The sequence below is a fragment of the Schistocerca cancellata genome, chromosome 1, assembly GCF_023864275.1.
Source record: "Schistocerca cancellata isolate TAMUIC-IGC-003103 chromosome 1, iqSchCanc2.1, whole genome shotgun sequence".
Classification (NCBI taxonomy): Eukaryota; Metazoa; Arthropoda; class Insecta; order Orthoptera; family Acrididae; genus Schistocerca; species Schistocerca cancellata.
This window is the reverse complement of record NC_064626.1, coordinates 1,192,737,088-1,192,758,665: the sequence shown is the minus strand read 5'-3', so window position 1 is coordinate 1,192,758,665 and position 21,578 is coordinate 1,192,737,088. Positions and strand designations below refer to the sequence as shown.

Sequence of the window (21,578 nt, the reverse complement as noted above, 5' to 3'; positions counted from 1 at the left end):
CAGACCAACCGGAATGGCATGCGACTCATTGAAATCTGAAAAAACCATGACCTATTTTTCAAATCAACATTTTTCAAGAAAAGAGCCTCGAAAACGAAAACTTGGATCTCACCTAATCCATTACTAGGTGAATATCAGTTGGATCATGTAATGATCTCCCGCGTAAATACAGTAGAAATCATGAAACTTAAAGTCCTTAATGGGCTAGACCTAGATTCTGACCATTACCCAACAAAATTCTCCCTAGATGTCATTCCAGAGAAAAGAAAATTCACTAAGAAATCTCCACACCGTAAATATGATGTACAAAAGAAATGGCAATGAACAATTTACAAAAGAAACGCAAAATTTAAAACCACAAAATTGGCAACAACTGCAAGCAGGACTTTTAATGCAGCTGAAACTGTAGCACCGCAAACAAGAACATGTAAACACCCATGGTGGACAGATGAGTGTGACCAACTGATAAATCTCAGACAACAGGCGTGGCAAAATTGGTTGTGCAACAAAAATCAAAAGACCCTGGAAGATCTCAAAGATACCAGGAAAACAGTCACAAAAGCAATACGAACAGTCCGTAAACAACACGAAGACAAAAAATTGCAAGACATAGAAAATGATTTCAAGAAAAACAATTCCTGAAATTTCTACAGAGTATTCAAACAAAAATTAACAAAGTACTCTCCTCCATCACTCCAGTTCAAAAATGACCATGGGGAAATTGCTCATACCATCACCGAAAACTGTGAAATTCTTGCAAAATACTTTTCTAAATTACTGAATTGTGAAAAGCCTGCAGAAAAATTTGAGTTCCATCGTACACAACGAAACCCAGACTCAAAGCCACCAAGTTTACAAGAGATTAAAGAGATAATTCAGTCACTGAAAAATAACAAAGCATCAGAAGAAGACCAAATCATCGCAGAACTATGGAAAAATGCAGGAGAAAATCTTATTGCAAAACTCAAAGAAATTATACATGAAATCTGGAAAACTGAAAAAATCCCCACAGATTGGAAGACTGCAATCATACATCCTCTGTACAAAAAAGGAAGTAAAACAGACCCCAACAACTATCGCGGAATCTCTTTATTGTCAATAACATACAAAATCCTGTCTAAAGCCCTACTAAACCGCGCAGAACCTCAGCTGGATTCAAAACTAGGCGAATACCAAGGTGGGTCTAGAAAAGGTCGATCATGCGTAGAACAAATCCTTAACTTGAAAAACTCAATGAATTATTTACATAGTACTTCAAACAAAAGTTATGTCATCACATTTGTCGACTTTAAAAAAGCATATGACAGTATAGATCGAGAATCCCTTTTTGAAGTATTAGCAGAATTTGGACTAGATCAAAAGACAACAAACATCATAAAAGAAACACTCACGGAGACCAAATCCAAAGTAAAATTTATGGGAGAATTGAGTACAGAATTTGAAATAGACACAGGAGTACGACAAGGGGATGTGCTGTCCCCAGTGCTCTTCAATTGTGCTCTTGAAAAAGTTGTTAGAGAATGGAAAAAAGCAGGTGCACCAGCACACAGACTGGGACCAAGACATAAGGGCATAGAATTACACTGTTTAGCATTTGCTGATGACATGGCACTGATCGCACAAGACATTACCGATGCACAGAAACAGCTAGAATTATTACAAGAACAGGCAGCTAAAATAGGATTACAAATTTCATTTGAAAAAACAAAATTTATGACCGACGTCAAAGATGCACCTTCTGTTCTTAAAATTGGTAATAACTACATCTCTTGAGTAAAAGAATTTAAATATTTAGGTGAATGGATTGCAGAAAATTGTAATGAAAAGAAATCTGTCAGATCAAGAGTCCAGAAAATGGATACGGCGTTTCAGTTAACAAAAAACATTTACAACAAAAAGAGTCACTCGTGGAACTGCAAAATACGACACTACACAACAGTAATTAGACCCGAAGCTCTCTACGCATCTAAGACACTAAACCTTCAACACAGAACACTAAAAGAGGAATTAGAAGTGAAAGAACGTAAGATAATGAGGAAAATCCTAGGACCAAGAACTAAAGATGGGGTACATTATCCAAAACCCAATGCAGAAATATATAAAAATATCTCCAAAATAACAGACACAATGCGCATGAGAAGAATCCAATTCATGGGGCACTTAGAAAGAATGGACTCAAACAGGTTAACGCACAAAATCCATACGTTTTTAAAGAACAAAACTACAAGACCGAACTGGTACAAACAGACGGAAAAAGACCTGAGAGAATTAGGGTCTCCAAATCTATATGATAGAAATGAAATCAGAAAAATCACAAACACACGGGGTTTTGAGGAAGAAGAGAGAAAAACTAATCAACATACATGGTCTACGCAACGAAAGCTAGTCCATTCGTTGTTTATGAAGGAATACTGGGCGGAAAGGAAGGCCAACAAATGTTGATCCGCGAAGAAGAAGAAGAAGAAGAAGAAGAAGAAGAAGAAGCAGGCAAAATGGAATACAAACGTCTCAAATATGAGATCGACAGGAAGTGCAAAATGGCTAAGCAGGGATGGCTAAAGGACAAATGTAAGAATGTAGAGGCTTATCTCACTAGGGGTAAGATAGATACTGCCTACAGGAAAAATTAAGCGACCTTAGGAGAAAAGAGAACCACTTGTATGAACATCAAGAGCTCAAATGGAAACCCAGTTCTAAGCAAAGAAGAGAAAGCAGACAGGTAGAAGGAGTATATAGAGGGTCTATACAAGAGCGATGTACTTGAGGACAGTATTATGGAAATGGAAGAGGATGTAGATGAAGATGAAATGGGAGATACGATACTGCGTGAAGAGTTTGACAGAGCACTGAAAGACCTGAGTCGAAACAAGGCCCCCGGAGTAGACAACATTCCATTGGAACTACTGACGGCCTTGGGAGAGCCAGTCCTGACAAAACTCTACCATCTGGTGAGCAAGATGTATGAAACAGGCGAAATACCCTCAGACTTCAAGAAGAATATAATAACTCCAATCCCAAAGAATGCAGGTGTTGACAGATGTGAAAATTACCAAACAATCAGTTTAATAAGCCACAGCTGCAATATACTAACACGAATTCTTTACAGACAAATGGAAAAACTAGTAGAAGCCAACCTCGGGGAAGATCAGTTTGGATTCCGTAGAAATATTGGCAATACTGACCTTAAGACTTATGTTAGAAGAAAGATTAAAAAAAGGCAAACCTAGCATTTGTAGACTTAGAGAAAGCTTTTGACAGTGTTGACTGGAATATTCTCTTTCAAATTCTAAAGGTGGCAGGGGTAAAATACAGGGAGCGAAAGGCTATTTACAATTTGTACAGAAACCAGATGGCAGTTATAAGAGTCGAGGGGCATGAAAGGGAAGCAATGGTTGGGAAGGGAGTGAGACAGGGTTATTCAATCTGTATATTGAGAAAGCAGTAAAGGAAACAAAAGAAAAATTCGGAGTAGGTATTAAAATTCATGGAGAAGAAATAAAAACTTTGAGGTTCGCCGATGACATTGTAATTCTGTCAGAGACAGCAAAGGACTTGGAAGAGCAGTTGAACGGAATGGACAGTGTCTTGAAAGGAGGATATAAGATGAACATCAACAAAAGCAAAACGAGGATAATGGAATGTAGTCAAATTAAATCGGGTGATGCTGAGGCAATTAGATTAGGAAATGAGACACTTAAAGTAGTAAAGGAGTTTTGCTATTTAGGGAGTAAAATAACTGATGATGGTCGAAGTAGAGAGGATATAAAATGTAGACTGGCAATGGCAAGGAAATCGTTTCTGATGAAGAGAAATTTGTTAACATCGAGTATAGATTTAAGTGACAGGAAGTCGTTTCTGAAAGTATTTTTATGGAGTGTAGCCATGTATGGAAGTGAAACATGGACGGTAAATAGTTTGGACAGGAAGAGAATAGAAGCTTTCGAAATGCGGTGCTACAGAAGAATGCTGAAGATTAGATGTGTAGGTCACATAACCAATGAAGAAGTATTGAATAGGATCGGGGAGAAGAGAAGTTTATGGCACAACTTGACCAGAAGAAGGGATCGGTTGGTAGGACATGTTCTGAGGCATCAAGGGATCACCAATTTACTGTAGTATTGGAGGGCAGCGTGGAGGGTAAAAATCGTAGAGGGAGACCAAGAGATGAATACACTAAGCAGGTTCAGAAGGATGTAGGTTGCAGTAGGTACTGGGGGATGAAGAAGCTTGCACAGGATAGAGTAGCATGGAGAACTGCATCAGACCAGTCTCAGGACTAAAGACCACAACAACAACAACATCACATGCTGGACGATTTGGTCCATTGTCAAGGAGCATTAACATTTTCTACTGTTTGCCATTCTTTAACTGATGAGCTTTTACAAAGGGTACAAAAACTTCCATAAAGCATTCCGTGAAAATCACACTATCCATGTAGTAGTAGTAGTAGTAGTAGTAGTAGTAGTAGTAGCAGTAGTAGCAGCAGCAGCCATAATAATTTTTGGTTTTATTGTAAGTGCCTCATCCTACTTTTACTGACATCACTACGTAATAGATAGTTCACTTTCACCTAAATATAAGGTGCTCTTTCATGGTCTATACAACAATAAGGTAAGTCACTATCACAAACATTTTCATCCCACTGTTTGTTCCACGTCATGCACATTGACAACTGCACTCTCTGTAACACTCTTGTCACACGTGGTAGTCATCTACCAGATAGTGCTATCTTTCCGGCATTGCTGTTTTGCAACGTTTCAAATGGATTGGTGTTGAGAGATCTGCGAGCTGATGTCACTAATGGGGCATCATTACTACCGACTTTTCTGATATATGACTTTCCTGGTTCTAAAGAAACTGCTACTTTGTTCAGCATACAAACATAGCCTAACTTTTCAGAAAATTAGTTATTACATTCATAAAGTTACCTTTGTTTTGGCTTAAGTGTTTCATGATAATGGCACAACACATTATCCCAGGAGATGTAAAGTTTTTGAAGAAGGTTCTTTACACCACAACTGAGTACCCAGCATTTCCCAAGTATGTATTTATGTGTCCCCCCCCCCCCCCATGCGCGCGCGCACACACACACACACACACACACACACACACACACACACACACACTTTTTCTTGCTCTGCTTACAAAGGATTTTAACAAAGCAGTAGATTCACTACTTATGTTACCTGTAATGTTTGAGAAGCAATGAATTTAATAATACAAACTTACTTGAAATTTGCCTGCATCAAGAGTAGCAGACATAATGACCAGCTTCAGGTCAGATCGCTGTTTTATAACCTCCTTCAGGACACCCATTAGGATATCAGTTGCCAGTGTCCTTTCATGTGCCTCGTCAAGGAGAATTACTTCATAGCTCTCAAGCATAGGATCTGACATTCCTTCACGTAACAACATACCGTCTGTCATGTACCTAATTGCACATTAATATTTTAGTGCACACACAGGTGGATAACTTACATGATAAAACTAACACTAGACAAAGAAAATTAACAGCTTGATTTATATTAGAGTCATTCAAAAGGAAATGAGAGGGAAACTGTACAATGGAAATCACTGAAGGGATTGTAATACCAATGCCTACAAAAGAAGGTGTGCTCCCTGTAGCAGTGCTGAGGCCCTGAACTCACTTCTAGGGATATGAGCTCACACCGTGCGACAAGAGCAAGCACGTGCATAAGACGACCATCCACTGCATTCAGTCATGCTGAAAACAGAGAAATGGAGGCTTCAAATCAAGAGTAAGGGAGTGTAGTGCATTTCCTAACAGCAGAAGGTGTGCAAGGAACAGAAATTCTTCAAAGAATGGCACAAGTATACAAAGAGAACTGCATATCTGTTAAAAGGGTCAAGAAATGGCTCAAGTTATGTGATGAAGATCAGATGTCACTGGTCAACGACGCACAATCTGAAACAACACACTGCATTAACAATACCCTTGTTCAGCAGATGGAGGTCCCTATTACTGAAGGCCATTGCGCAAAAGGTCGGACTGAGCGTTGGAAATGCAACAGACATGCAGTGCTCTCCAGTACTTATACCATTCTTCAATAAATTTCCATTGCCCATATTCCTACCACTGTAAGGAAACACACTACATTCCTTTGCTCTTCTTCTGAAGTCTTTATTTCTCTGTTTTTGGCACTACTGCGTGCAGTGGAGAGAGTCTGTGTGCATGTGCTCACACTCTTGTCTCATGCGAGTGTGCACCGATCTCCCTCTAGCAGCAAGTTTGCAGCCTCAGTGTTCTTACAGGGACGACATCTTGCTTCATAGGCAATTGTGTTACAACTGCTACAGCGTTCCATTTTACGACTTCCAGTTCATTGCTTTTTCAACGACCACAATATGTTCGCACAGCGTACAAATAAATAAAGCATAAATTTACTCCAAACAAGGTCCAAAACTGACAAGACTGGTAGAAACATTGAAGGATGAATACAGAAAATAAAGGAATCAAGAAGGGAGAGGACAATACACGTAACAATTAGTCAAGGTTAAAATTAATCAACATTTTTTTAGGAAGGGGAAAAAGGAAAATACCAAGAATATAATTCAGAATCTTAAGTGATAGCATTACAAATCCTGCTAGAAAAAAAGGCTTAAGTTAAAAGATTATGAATTTAAAAATAATACCAACAATAATAATAGCAAACTGAAGAGCTAAAGCAATGCTGCTAATAGTAGCAGTGCAGTAAAAAACTAAAATATTGTCTAAATATTCTGAACAGATTACAATCTCCCATTACAAACTGCAGTACAAGCCATACATTTCTACCTACCTTTTCCTCTTAATTAACAGCTTTAACAGCTACTCAATCTCCCACTTGTATATCCCATAATATGTAACTGCAATTTAAATTAGTTAACATCTGCCATAAAAGGTCTGAAGTTGCAACATTGCCTTAACAAATATTGGCTGGAGGCAAACACCACACCACTTGTTTCTTTGCAACCATAGAAAATTGCTTTGCACTCTATCCCCTACAAAAGTGATTAACAAATCCTGTATTCAAGTGGTCATCTCTCTCTCTCTCTCTCTCTCTCTCTCTCTCTCTCTCTCTCTCTCTCTCTCTCTCTCTCTCTGTGTGTGTGTGTGTGTGTGTGTGTGTGTGTGTGTGTGTGTGTGTGTACGCGCGTGCATGCCATTCAACTACACTGTTCAACCTATCAATCTTGTTTATGTGCCTGCCAACCAAGTAACGTCACAGTTATAAGATGAGCGGTTATGGTTACTACTTTTAATTGGCTTTGCTAATGTTTTAAATGAGAAGAATGTGAACTGTGTAAATGAAATTTATTCTTCTATACTGTAAGGCTCAAAAATATTTATTATTTAATCATCATTTAGACTGAGAAAATTAGTTGAATACAAATGAAATAACTTTAAACAGAAAAGTAATGCCCCTAATACAAGACTATCATAATATGAATTTCAACAGTCTACTTACTTCAGTAAAGTTTTTGCAGAGGAACAGTCCTCGAATCGTATGCTATAACCCACTTCCTGTCCCAGACAAACGTCCATTTCTTCAGATACTCGCTGAGCCACAGACATGGCAGCTACTCGTCGTGGTTGTGTGCAAGCTACACCTCTTTTACCTTTCGTCAAAGCATACTCAACACACCTGAAAATTTTACATTTTTACATTACAACTTTTTAACACGTATTAGGTACAGTTCTCACATAATAATTACAACACGGAAACAATTAATATTTGATTCTATCAGAATGTGAGGCATTAACTGAAATGTAATCACTTCTAAACAAATACTTTGTTTTTTAAACATTTTCCAAACTTCAGTAGTGTGAAAATGGCAAAGCTTAATAACAAGACAATCTACAGTTAGTCCAATACCCTCCCCCTCCCCTACCCCAAAAAAAAGACATTCAAAACAGAGAAATAAAGAAAAGTGCTTACAAAACTGGTACGCCTTTTACAAATTTCTTGCTTATGAAATTAGAAAAATGTTTCACATATGTAAAAAAATTGGTATCACAGCATATTTTAATATCTTAGGACAGTTAATAATGCCATGTTAAAACAATAGATGACTTAAATACAGGACAAATTAGGAACTAGTAAATGTTTGGTACACCACGTGAACTTCAGTAATGTTACCTTAGAACCAAAAAGCTGCAGTTTTTCTCAATCCCACTTAAGATTTATCTGATGTGCTCTTAGATACTGAAGGAGGTGTCATGTCATGATGTCATGTAATAAATGACTCATTATCAAACATCTGTTTGTTGATGACAAGAGAGTAAAGAGTGGTGAGTCTAAGAATAATGACATGAGAATGACACGATAAGTAGCTTATACTTCTGCCAATTGAAGATTCAAGCAGCACCATACAGGCACTTTCATTGGCATCTCACAAATCCAATGTGAGATCCCATTCAGTGCCCACAAGTGGGACGAGAGTATAATCACCCCAAACGACAGGTTCGCCATAAGCACTTGTCCACACACTTCTTTCACAGCTAAGCTGTTGAGCTATCTACCATTGTGGAACTTGCTGCCATCATTGATGAGCTTCCCGTTGTGGTCTTCGGTGAGCTGCTCCCATCTGTCATAGCCACCATTAAATGTGTTCGTATCACAATTGGTACACTTTTTAAAGTGCAATGTAGGTCTTCAAGGTGATCTCTTGCCAAGTCCTATCCCACTAATTTATTTATTTACACATCAACTCCATAGGACCAAACTGAGGAGCAAATCTCCAAGGTCATGGAACGTGTCAGTACATGCAACTACAACATGGAGGTAATAACAGATTTAAATAAAATGTTTATGAACCTGAAAAAAGTCAATCCACAAGTTTAAGTAAATGCAATCAACAACAGAACAAGAATCAGCTAAATTTTTCAAGGAACTCCTTGACAGAACAGAAGGAGTGACCCACGAGGGAACTATTCAGTTTCCATTCGAAAGTGCGTGGATTACTGCTAAGGGTTTTGAATTCGAGTGGTAGCTTATTGAAAATGGATGCAGCAGTATACTGCACACCTTTCTGCACAAGAGTTAAGGAGGTCCGATCCAAATGCAAGTTTGATTCCCGCCAAGTATTAACAGAGTGAAAGTTGCTTAGTCTTGGGTTGTTAACAAGAAATGACAGTAAGGAATATCTATATTGATAGGTCAATGTCAAAATACCCAGACTCATGAACAGGGGTCGACAAGAGGTTTGTGACCTTTCATCACCCATTGCCCAAACCGCCCGTTTCTAAGCCAAAAATATCCTTTTACAATGGGAAGAGTTACCCCAAAATATAATACCATATGACACAAGCAAATGAAAATAAGCAAAGTAGATCAATTTTCATGTCAAACGATCACTCACTTCAGATACCTTTCGAATAGTAAAAACGGCAGCATTAAATCTTTGAACAAGATCCTGAACGTGGGCTTTCCATGACAGTTTACTATCTCTCCGAATACCTAGAAATTTGAACTGTTCAGTTTCAGTAGTCATGTGCCCATTCTGTGAAATTAAAATGTCAGGTTTTGTTGAATTGTGTGTTAGAAAATCTAAAAACTTAGTCTTACTGTGATTTAGCGTTCGTTTATTTTCTACAAGCGACGAACTTAGGTCATGAATCACACTATCTGAAACCGAGACAATGTTGCATGCTACATCCTTTACCACCAAGCTAGTGTCATCAGCAAACAGAAATATGTTAAGAGTTACCTGTAATACTAGAGGGCATATCATTTATATAAATAAGGAACAGGAGTGGACCCAATACTAATCCCTTCCCTTCACCAGCAATGCTAAGAAAATGATTGTTAAATACTGTACATATATCTGATTCATCAGTAACAGAAATATTTTTACTGCGAACTGACTTCATATTGTCGACCTTGTGCTGCTGACCAGACACTTCCTTCAAAACTGACCATATAGTTTTAATTTTATCCTGTGAATTAGCTATTCTATTTGAATACCACATACTCTTTGCATTCTTAATAACATTTTAAGCACCTTACAATACTGTTTGTAATGGGCTACTGTAGCTTGACTGTGACTACTTCTAACATTTTGATATAAATCCTGCTTTGTTCTGTGTGATATCCCTTTCTCACCAGACAGCCACCCGGGCTGCCTATTACTGCTACTAGTACCCCATTTAGAACACCCTAATGGAAAGCAACTCTCAAAGAGCATGAGAAATGTGTTAAGGAAAGAATAGTACTTGTCATCTATGTTATCAGCACTATAAACATTCTGCCACTCTTGTTCCTTCACAAGGTTCACACTATTCCTGTTGGATTAACTTTCCTACATAGTTTGTAATTATATGCGACATTCGTTCGAGTACAAAAGCCTTTTAGTGTTAAAATTTGTGCATCATGGTCTGAAAGGCCCTTCACCCTTTTACTAACCAAATGCCCATCTAGTACTGAAGAATGAATAAAAATACAGTCTATGGTTGTGCAAATGTTCCCCTGCACCCTAGTTTGAAAAAACACCATCTGCATCAGATCATATGAATTTAGGAGATCTGCCAACATTCTTTTTCTTGCACCATCTTAAACAAAATTTATACTGAAGTCACCACATGTAACTAATTTCTGGTATTTCCTACAACGTGAATCAAGAACCCTCTCTAGCATCAAGAAAGATGGGACTGGTCCACAAGATGTAAGTGTCCTATCCACCACAGGCTGTGTTTCTCGAGAGGGGGGGGGGGGTGGTACTCAGCAGCTTTGCTAAGTCAGTTTCTTCTCATTTGATACACGATCTCTCCGTTTTACCCCTGGGATACTTGGTAACCACCACAGCGGAATGGTGTGGAGCTAAAGCTCTTATGTAGCATATGATGCCCAGATCTCATTTCCATACACGAGGGTGCACAGCACACATGCTTAATAGACTAGCATTTTTATAATCATCATAAGATGCTGTCCTATATACTTGTGTAAAGCAGACAGTATCCACCACTTTGCTGATTCTCACGTTTATTTTGTTGTCCTAGGAGAGACCTACTGACGCTAACGAGCCCAGATAGCACGATATCCTAGCACAATAATGCCAATCTCCTTTATATTCAGTCACAGAAGAGAGTGCCTATAGCAGAAAATTTGTATCTAAGCCTTCGAAGCTCATCCTGAGTATTTACCACAAGTGCTGCATCGTCTGAATAGAAGGTTGCTTACAATCAAGTCCTCACGAAGCACTTGCCTCTGAATAGCGAGATGGGAAGTTTCCTGTCGGGCCTGGTATGTACATCAATGGTCAGCTTTGTTTCACTGAAAGCAACTCTGAGCAAATAACGAAAGTATACCAAACAAGGTAAGGCGGCAAGTACACTGCCTTGACTAACCCCTCTTTCTACAGAAAATGGATGTGGTGTGCTCCCTTCAAATATCACAGCACTCTCCAAATAGCAATTAGAAGCCCTGATTATCTTCAGGACACCCTATGTTTATTAGCAAAACACACACACCCTCTTTTCTGGCGGAGTCAAATACTTTGTCAAGTGAAGGAAAACAATGAATAATGGTGTCTTCTGCTCATGGCACTTTTCCTGAACTTGTCAACTGCAATCACTCAGATCACTTTTACCTTTGCACATAGAGTGACGATGTTGGCACGGCACGTCCTGTGGCACCATACTCTCAGCCCAACACTACAGGGTACTGGAAGGAGTGGTGTCAGTTTGACAAGTTCTGTTTGGATGTCCCCTTTACCAGCGCGTTTTGCACATTTAAGCCACGCAACAGCTCTCTGAAGCTGCTCAAAAGACATGGCATTCAGCTTTTGTGAAGTTGGCAATTGATAGTTTCTCCTTTTGCTTTTGTGCTGATGTTTGCTGGGTGTGAGTAGAGGCTGGAGTAGTGCTCCACCCTTCATTTCATTTGCTGATTATAATTCCTTAGGACTGTTCCGCAGATCTCCTTAAGTGTGGCAGTCTTCATAGGGATGGGGCCAATTGTCATTTTCATACCCAAGTATACTATCAATGTTCCCAGTATAGACAGATGCCTGTATACTTCAGCACAGCTGCTCCGAATATTTTTAATGCATTTACAGACAGTGTGCTGAACAATCCTCTTTGCTTTGCTTCGATCACTGCAGGTAGTGTTCAAAGGGTTTGAGTGACAGTTGACACTTCACGATGCTTGGAATCTAGAGGGTTTTCAGGACACGAATATTCTCGAAGAACCAATCTTGCAATTCTGCTTTCAAATTACCACATATACTGTCAGCTGTAATGGTAATATGTGACTTCATTTGCCGGTCTTCAGCAATCGGTGTATTTACATCCCCAGTGTCAACTTCTTTCTGGACTGTCACCAAATATATCTACTGTCACAAGATCCTTAGTTTTGCAAATATGAATCTTGGTTCTACAATGTGTTTTAGCAGAATGAATCTTTCTAGGCACCGAAGTGCACTTTTGTCACTACTACTATTTGACTAGTGTCACAGTTGGTACTTTGGAAGGAGAGCATGTACATAAGACAGCAGAGATCTTTTTCTCAGAGTTAAAATAAGATATAGTTGATGCCTGTGTTTGGAGCAAGGGTGCACACAGGAAATTTTGTTCCTCAACTTTCCTTTAAAGCATTTGGTATCTGCAGCTGTGAGAAGTTGTTTTACAATGTCACAGTTTTTTTTTTTTTATGGGAGCATTAAGCTCAGTGGTGCCGTCGGTGTTATTCAAAAGGACTGGCTGTGGCAGCATAGGTCTCATCTCAGCTTCCTCTCATCACCAACACAAATACCTCCCCCCCCCCTCCTACCAACCAACATTTTATTATATATTACAGTAGGTTACATTCAACCTGGATATCTATATTTCATATAGGAAAGGTGCCTACTTGCATGGAAGAAAGAAAAATCTTTCTTACTAGGCAGCTGAATTCACTCCTTGGGAGATCCCCAGCATTATGTCATGTGATTAATTTAAAATGCACTGCAGCATAAAGTATATGGAATCTTCAAATGACAAAGTACGTAGTGTTATAATAACCGAACCAGTTGATGCTTGCATATGCTAATTTGGCATATTGTACTGAGACATCTAGGCAAAGGAAGCATGCATCACCACCTCCCCCTAAAAAATTCAAAGCTGTGCACTCAGCAGGCAGCTGATTCTGGCAGTCTTTTTCAACATACAATGTCAGATACTCGTCAAATACCTCAATCACAGAAAAACCTCTACTGAAGACATATATTGCGAGAGACGCTGTAGCCTATCCAAGTCCACCAAGAGGAAACAGCCTGAGCTGCTCCTAGGGGGATCAATTCCCCTCCACAATAACAAACATCCACGTCTCCAAGGTCACACAAAGTGTAATGGCCGAGTTCAAGTGGGAACAACTTGAGCAACTGCCCCACAGCCTGGACATGCTGCCCTGCGATTTCCATGACTCTTCTCCACTACAGAAACATCTCAAAGGAAAGCACTTAAAATCCAATGATGAACTGAAGGACACTGTGGAGGAATGACTTCTGTACAGTCACAGGAATTCTGGGAACAGGGAATCCTTTGGCTTGCGAAATAGTGAGAGAGTCATTATCATGCCTCCAGTGTTTACCTTCAATCGTAGCTTTTCTTTGGAACATATGAGCTGTTAATGAAAACAGTATGTCAACTTTCAAGACATGTAGCTCCTATGTCTCCATTCACAGGTTTTTTTATTTAATCTACCAGAAAATAGCTGTTAGTACAAACCATTGAGGAATTTGTGTAGTTTTTCCAGAACCTGTTTCACCAACAAGTACAATGCACTGATTCTCACTCAGCAGCTTCATGAACTGTCCTCTGTACTCCCATACAGGAAGAGTTACACGTTTTCTTAGAAACTCGTGATACCTGCAAAATAAAATTTAAAAAAATTAATACTTACATCATCTGTTAAAAGGGCTGACTACTATTACCAAGTATGTAAATACACTGAAGCAAATTTTCCTATCCATTAAAATGAAAAAGGACAGCCTCTTTTTAATGCAGGTTTAGTAAAATACAAGTGTGAGGGCACCATTGCCCTAAAAGATTTTACAACTTTCCACAGTACTGCCCTGAATGAAAGTATCATTAGGAGCATTTCAAGTAACCAAATGAATATGTAATTACACTTAAAATTAAATCAGCAGCATATAACAATTTACACTATTTACAATTACAAAAAGGGATCATTAAATTACACTTAGCAAGATACAATGTGCACATTTTAAACACCTTGTCCAAAACTTACAACTTCATTGTTCACCAGAATAGGATTTAATAAATTATTAATAATGCCATCATCTTACCTGGGAGTGTATGGTAATCCAGTGAATGGATTAACCTGGACATTTGGTTTTGGGTAACTTGCTACTGGTGTGCCACCAGTCAATTTCTCCCTGAAAGCAAAAATCACATCATATTTTAATTAAATAGTATGAACATATCTGAAAAATGTGCCACATTTCATTTGAAATCATAAGAGGTTACATTAAAATGATTTATCTCACTAATTATCGACATAACTCACCGATCTTTATCAGATTCTTTGGTCTTCTCAGGATCGTATCTGTAATAAGAAAACCCAATTTAATGTAGAGAAAGTGATTTCAGTAGTTTCTTATGGCATGTCTGCCACCAGACTCACTAACAGATGTAACCAAAAACTTTAGAGAAACCCTCAACTCTCTAACATCTATGTACCCCAAAAACAGTTATTACTGGATGAAACTTTAATCATCAAACAACTGACTAGAACACTTAGTTTTGTAAGGCTTGGGCTAGAAATAACTCTCCTCTGAATACGGTTTGGATCAAATAGTTGATAAGCCCGCTCATAATGAAATGTATTAATTTAATGGCAACAAAGAGATCTCACCTTTTTGGGGTTATCAGTGACCATGAGACAGTTGTAGCAACAATGATTTCTAAAGTACAAACAGCAGCTAAAACAAGTTAAAAAATCAGTTCGGTAAATTGAAAAAAAAGAGTACAGTCTTCTGAAGGAGATACTCTTAAATCTTCAGTTACGGACATGACCATGCACAAGAACTGACATTAAGTTTATAAGACCAGTTTACCAGTACCATATAGGTTTGAATCAAGTAGAACATGGAAGAAACACTCACTATGGAAGAACCTTCACTATGGAAGAAAAGCTCTTAGGAATGCACTCTATACAGAAATTTCTATACATAGACAGCAACTACTGAACACTGTGCAAAACAAAACACAGAGCTGCAAATAGAGAAAGTCTCAATGAAACGTTGTTTGCTGTTACACGGCATGCCAAGTGCTCATGCGACTCATATAGGCCTAAAGCACTCTGTCTGGATTTGCCCCTCCACACCAATTAACATGCCTTGCCTGGCAAGACTTGACATGTACCTGCAAAATAGGCAACATGGCAAACAAGTGGAGCCCAAGCAAAGAGATGTGGTTGGTTGATGCTGGATCCCTAGTACTACTAGACACTGAACTGAACATCTAAAAGTCATTTTTATCAAAGTATAGCTTATGTGGTTGTGATGTGGTGCAGATTTAGCCAATGTTTATCACATCACATGACAATAACATGCCTGAACTTTTCAGTAATTTTTTATTAATGTTTCATGCAGTAACACGACAGATATACATAATGAAATTTACTATGTCAGCTGAAGATTATGGTACCACCCATCTGCTTCAACCCGTGATGGGACACTCTTGCTGCGTGTCATCACGGTGGTATGGTGTATTTTAGATGGACTGTGTTTGCAGAAGGCATACTTGAGTATACAGTGGCACACTCTAGTGTGGGATGCTCACGTTTCTAAAATGTCTGAGTGCTATTAGTGATTTAGTGCACTTCTTGAGTTTTGTAGGTGAGAATAATGTTGGCAATTACACTGTTCGACATGGGTTCTATTTCTGATATTAAAGTATGTGCTTCTAGACCATTTGACCGTGGGAAATTCAAATATGTAAACAAAATATCATTGTCAGGGATACTTTTTATGTAATATGCATATATATGTATATTCACAATTCATGGCAAACACAGAGACGTTATAGAGAAATACGGGTATGTTGCCGCATCCAATAGTGATAGAACGTGATAATTTCTTGTACAACAGCAGGTGTGAAGAATCAGACATCATTAGGTTATCCCCCGCCACACCTATGTCATTAAGACCACCTGAAACATCTCATTAACTCGAACGGCGATAGCCAGTCGCTGCCTCGGCAGTAAAGCTTCACGCCTCCTAGGGGCAGGTGCATCGAGTTTACAACAGTGGTGTTAGCTGCAATTTGTGTCAGTCTTAACGAGTGGGTGTTTTGGCTGACAAGTAACTGACTGTCATATTTCCGAGCACGGTTGAATTTTTTAGTTCCAGTGTGTAAACTGATTGAGCCTGGTGCTGAAGGTAAAATGACTGCTTGTTTTTACACATCAGCGTTCCTCCAGTTCCCTTCTATTAATTTAATACAGGTGTATTACCAAAGTGGTATTTTTAAATTTGCAGAAATGCCACGTCGTCGTGGAGGTCGATATAAGCCGGACAACTTCTGCTACATCTGTGGGAGGTTCACTTTTGCCAGAAATAGGAAGAACATTTCTTCAGTCATAAAGAAAGCATACAAACATTACTTTGGAGTAGAGATAGGAGACCAAGATAAAGAATGGGCACCATATTTCTGTTGTGCTACATGTTACTGCTAACTAATTCAGTTATGGAAAGGTAAAGAGAACGTGGCGTTGTTTGCTGTTCCAATGGTGTGGAGGGAGCCTAAGGACCATGTTACTGATTGTTATTTCTGTCTAACAAAAATTCAGGGTTTTACAAACAAAAAGTCAAAGAGGCACATTGTTTACCCAGATCTGCCTTCAGTGAGAATGCCAGCGCAGCATTCCGACAACCTTCCAGTACCTTCAAGAGCTCGAGGTCAAATTCCGAGTGACAGTGAAACAAGTAGTACTGAAGAAATCAAAGATGATGATTCTTTATATCACTGCACAAGTGAGTCATCGCCACATTTGTTAACACAGGCAGATTTAAATGATTTAGTACGTGATCTAGGACTAAGTAAACAAAAGGTGCAGCTGCTTGGTTCAAGATTACAAGAGTGTAATCTGCTGCACCAAAGTACTAAAATCAGTGTGTTCAGGCACAGAGAACATGCCTTTATTTCTTATTTTTCAACTGACGAAGCACTGACATTTTGCAATGACGTTGCTGGCCTGATGAAAATGCTGAACTTCACTTATATTTCACAGGAGTGCAGACTTTTCAAAGATGCATCGAAAACAAGTCTGAAGGGTAATTCGTTCCATAATGGAAATAAAATACCCTCTATTCCAGTAGCTTTAATTAAGAATTCGTACAAAGGATGCTAAATTCATTAAAATACAATGAACACAAATGGAAAATATGTGCAGATTTCAAGGTAATTGCTATGGTACTGGGAATGCAACAAGGCTACACAAAGTATGCCTTTTTTCTTTGCGAGTGGGATAGTCGAGACCGAAATTCTCACTACGTGAAAATGAAATGGCCTAGGCGAAGATGGAAAGTTGGCGAAAAGAATGTACAACGTGAAAGTCTGGTAGCTCCTGAATATATACTACTTCCACCGCTTAACATCAAACTTGGCCTGATGAAACAATTCGTGGAGGCCATGGATCCAACAGGCTGTGGGTTTGCATATATAGCTACCAAATTCCCCCGTCTTTCAGCTGCAAAAATAAAGGAAGGTATATTTGTGGGCCCACAAATCAAGGAGCTGCAGAAAGGTGCAAATTTTGAAGCATGTTTAACTGATAAAGAAAAAACTGCATGGGACTGTTTCAAGATGGTGTCAGAAAACTTCCTCAGAAGAACAAGAGCTACTAACTACAAAGCAATGGTGAAGGATATGATCAAAGCATATCAGGATTTGGGGTGCAATATGTCTTTGAAGGTACATATGATGGACTCTCATCTGGACTACTTCACAGAGAGTTGTAGTGACGTATCGGATGAACATTGAGAAAGATTCCATAAAGACATTTCTACCATAGAAAGGCGGTATGAACGGAAGTGGGTACCTTCTATGTTAGCAGATTATTGCTGGAATATCATTCGAGAGAAGAAAGATTCACAATACAAGAGAAAAAAGTGATGTGCATTAGAAGGCAGTGGCTCATTTTTTGTCAATTCTCTGTAATTTCTCATGTCAAATAAATGCTTCTGAGTGTATACACAAAGGTTACTGTGTTTCATGTTAGATCCCACCCTCCATTAATGTGATGAACTTATAACATCATAAAGATGTGCATTTGTTTGTTGAATTTCACCTCACGTTTGCTGCACTATATCAGAAACTGAAAAGAGAAATAAAATTGCGATTACTCAAACTATCCCTGACAGAAAAAAACCAAAAACAGTTTTCAATTCAGCACTCAAAATACAACTAGGATCACAATATTTTTTATCAGAAACAGAAAAAAAGTTTTTTTTTGTAGAACAGTGTTATAGGCAACAGATTTGTTTTCAAGTTGGAATTAGTGTGATGTTAGAGATTTAATATTAATACTTAGTTTTTTTAACATAAGGATGATATGTTAAACTGCAGATTGGTTGGTTGGTTTGGGGGGGATGAAAGGGACCAGACTGCGACGGTCATCGGTCCCTTTTTCCAAAAAAGTAAAACCACCCAAAGAGAATAAAAAAAAAACGAACAACAGGAAAGACGTCAGACGATACAGGACAAGAAATACCCCTACAGAGATCAGACGAAACAAATTAAAATCACACAGAGTGCGACAGTGGTTGGCCGACCATAGAGATAAAAAGGAAAAGCCAACCACCGAGAACACATTAAAAACTCAGCGTAAAATCGTAGGCCAATGGCCAGAATCAACACAAACGAACAGAACAAACACTCAGAGTAAATAATAAAAACCCCCTGCCCGAATAAAACGGAAAACTAAGTCAGCCATACCAGGGTCATCACATAAGAGGGCAGGGAGCGTATCAGGCAGCGCAAATGTCTGCCTGACCACAGCTAAAAGGGGGCAGGCCAACAAAATGTGGGCCACTGTCAAAGCCGCCCCGCAGCGACATACAGGAGGGTCCTCCCGACGCAGTAAATAACTGTGTGTCAGGTGGGAGTGGCCAATGCGGAGCCGACAAAGGACGACAGAGTCCCTGCGGTTGGCTCGCAGGGATGACCGCCACACAGTCGTCGTCTCCTTGATGGCACGGAGTTTATTGGGCATGATCCGATTGCGCCATTCAGCGTCCCAAAGCGCAAAAATGTTTCGGCGGAGGACTGCCCGCAAATCAGTCTCTGGGAGGCCAACGTCCAGAGACTGTTTACTCGTGGCCTCTTTCGCCAGGCGGTCAACATGTTCATTGCCCGGGATACCGACATGACCGGGGGTCCACACAAAGACCACAGAGCGGCCGCAACGCGCTAGAGTATGCAGGGACTCATGGATAGCCATCACCAGACGAGAACGAGGAAAACACTGGTCGAGAGCTCGTAAACCGCTCAGGGAATCGCTACAGATAACGAAGGACTCACCTGAGCAGGAGCGGATATACTCTAGGGCATGAAAGATGGTGACTAGCTCAGCAGTGTAAACGCTGCAGCCAGCCGCCAAGGACCGTTGTTCGGAATGGTCCCCTAGAGTTAGCGCATACCCGACACGACCAGCAACCATCGAACCGTTGGTGTAAACAATTCCGGAGCCCTGATATGTGGCCAGGATGGAATAAAAGCGGCGGCGGAAGGCCTCTGGAGGGACCGAGTCCTTCGAGCCCTGTGCCAAGTCGAGCCGAAGGCAAGGGCGAGGAACACACCACGGGGGTGTACGCAGAGGCGCCCGGAAAGGAGGTGGAACTGGGAAAAACCCAAGCCCGCAGAGAAGCTCCTTGATGCGTACGGCGATCGGACAACCCGACCGGGGCCGACGGTCTGGCAGATGGACGACTGACTGCGGGAACAGGACACGACAATTTGGATGCCCGGGCAAGCTAAAAACATGGGCAGCATAAGCGGCCAGCAAACGTTGGCATCGGAACCGCAGTGGAGGTACACCTGCCTCCACTAGGACGCTGTCCACAGGGCTGGTGCGGAAAGCACCAGTGGCAAGGCGTATCCCGCTGTGGAGAATTGGGTCCAGCACCCGCAACGCAGATGGGGATGCTGAGCCATAAGCTAGGCACCCATAATCCAGGCGAGACTGGATTAACGCCTGGTAGAGCCGCAACAGGGTAGATCGGTCGGCGCCCCAGCGGGTGTGGCTCAAACAACGCAGGGCGTTGAGATGCAGCCAACACGCTTGTTTAAGCTGCCGGATATGAGGCAGCCAAGTCAACCGGGCATCAAAAAGGACACCCAAAAACCTGTGGGTCTCCACCAAAGCAAGAAGTTCGTCGGCAAGATAAAGCCGCGGCTCAGGATGGACCGTTCGGTGCCGGCAGAAATGCATAACGCGGGTCTTGGCAGCCGAAAACTGAAAACCACGCGCTACAGCCCAAGACTGCGCCTTGCGGATTACGCCCTGTAGCTGACGTAAACTGCAGACAAGCACAATTAAAAGACATTTACATATAAGCTTTCAGCTACAGCCTTTGTCATAAAAAGAGAACATATACCATTCATTCACACAAGCAAGCACACCTCGTGCACACATGACCACCAACTCCTGCAGCTCACCATAGAATCCACTGCAGCCCAAGCTGCCAGAGTTCGTGGTCATGTGTGCATGAGGTGTACTTGCTAATATGAATGAATAGTGCGTTTTTCTGTTTTTCCGACAAAAGCGGTGGCCAAACGCTTACATGTAAGTGTCTTAATTCTGCCTGTCTGCAATGTAACGGGTCATCTTCACGGTAAGTAGCAATCTATCTTTTCTTACACTGTTGATATGCCTTTCTGGAGTTTCCATTGTCTGATACTCTGTTTTTTGTTAGTTACGGATATGACTAAGGTGTTCAGGAGTATGTCAGTGCATGTTGTAATGGGGGACGATATGCTGACCATGATTAAATTTCTGCAGTTATTCTGTTTAACTGCAGAATATGTGTGTGTTGTCTGACTTTGGTTGATAACTATGTTTTTTATTTTTTTATTGTGGTACATATGGAACTTGTGTTTATGTGCATGACTGCACGTTTCTTGTACAATATAACCCTCCTAATCCATCACCTTTGGGGACAAGGGTACAGGTCAGAATGCAAAAAAGGTGGGATTATAAGAAAGTACAGGAAAATACAGATATACATTACAATGAACAATCTCTGAATCAATCAATTTAGAGTAAATAACTTACTGGCAATATTTTAAGCTAGTTTACTGTAAAGAACACGACTGGCAGTCTGAATAGGAGGCAATGGAATAGGCTGTGCCATGCCGCTCCCCCCCCCCCCTGTCTGTCTCCCTGTGTGCCTGTCTCCCTGTGTGCCTGTCTCCCTGTGTGCCTGTCTCCCTGTGTGCCTGTCTCCCTGTGTGCCTGTCTCCCTGTGTGCCTGTCTCCCTGTGTGCCTGTCTCCCTGTGTGCCTGTCTCCCTGTGTGCCTGTCTCTCCGCCTGTCTCTCCGTCTGTGTGTGTGTGTGTGTGTGTGTGTGTGTGT

At 40.4% G+C, this 21,578-nt stretch overlaps 1 protein-coding gene across 1 annotated transcript in view; it reads right to left on the bottom strand.

Moving 5' to 3' along the window:
- The window catches only part of LOC126094536 (putative pre-mRNA-splicing factor ATP-dependent RNA helicase PRP1), a 95,354-nt gene that overhangs the window by 58,308 nt on the left and 15,468 nt on the right, over window positions 1-21,578 (bottom strand). Inside the window, exons 2-6 of the mRNA XM_049908965.1 lie at window positions 14,508-14,546; window positions 14,287-14,376; window positions 13,706-13,846; window positions 7,470-7,646; window positions 5,230-5,431 (exon numbers count right to left, since the gene is read on the bottom strand). Of these exons, the coding sequence (XP_049764922.1) occupies window positions 5,230-5,431; window positions 7,470-7,646; window positions 13,706-13,846; window positions 14,287-14,376; window positions 14,508-14,546 (649 nt within the window). The remainder of the gene's footprint in view (window positions 1-5,229; window positions 5,432-7,469; window positions 7,647-13,705; window positions 13,847-14,286; window positions 14,377-14,507; window positions 14,547-21,578) is intronic.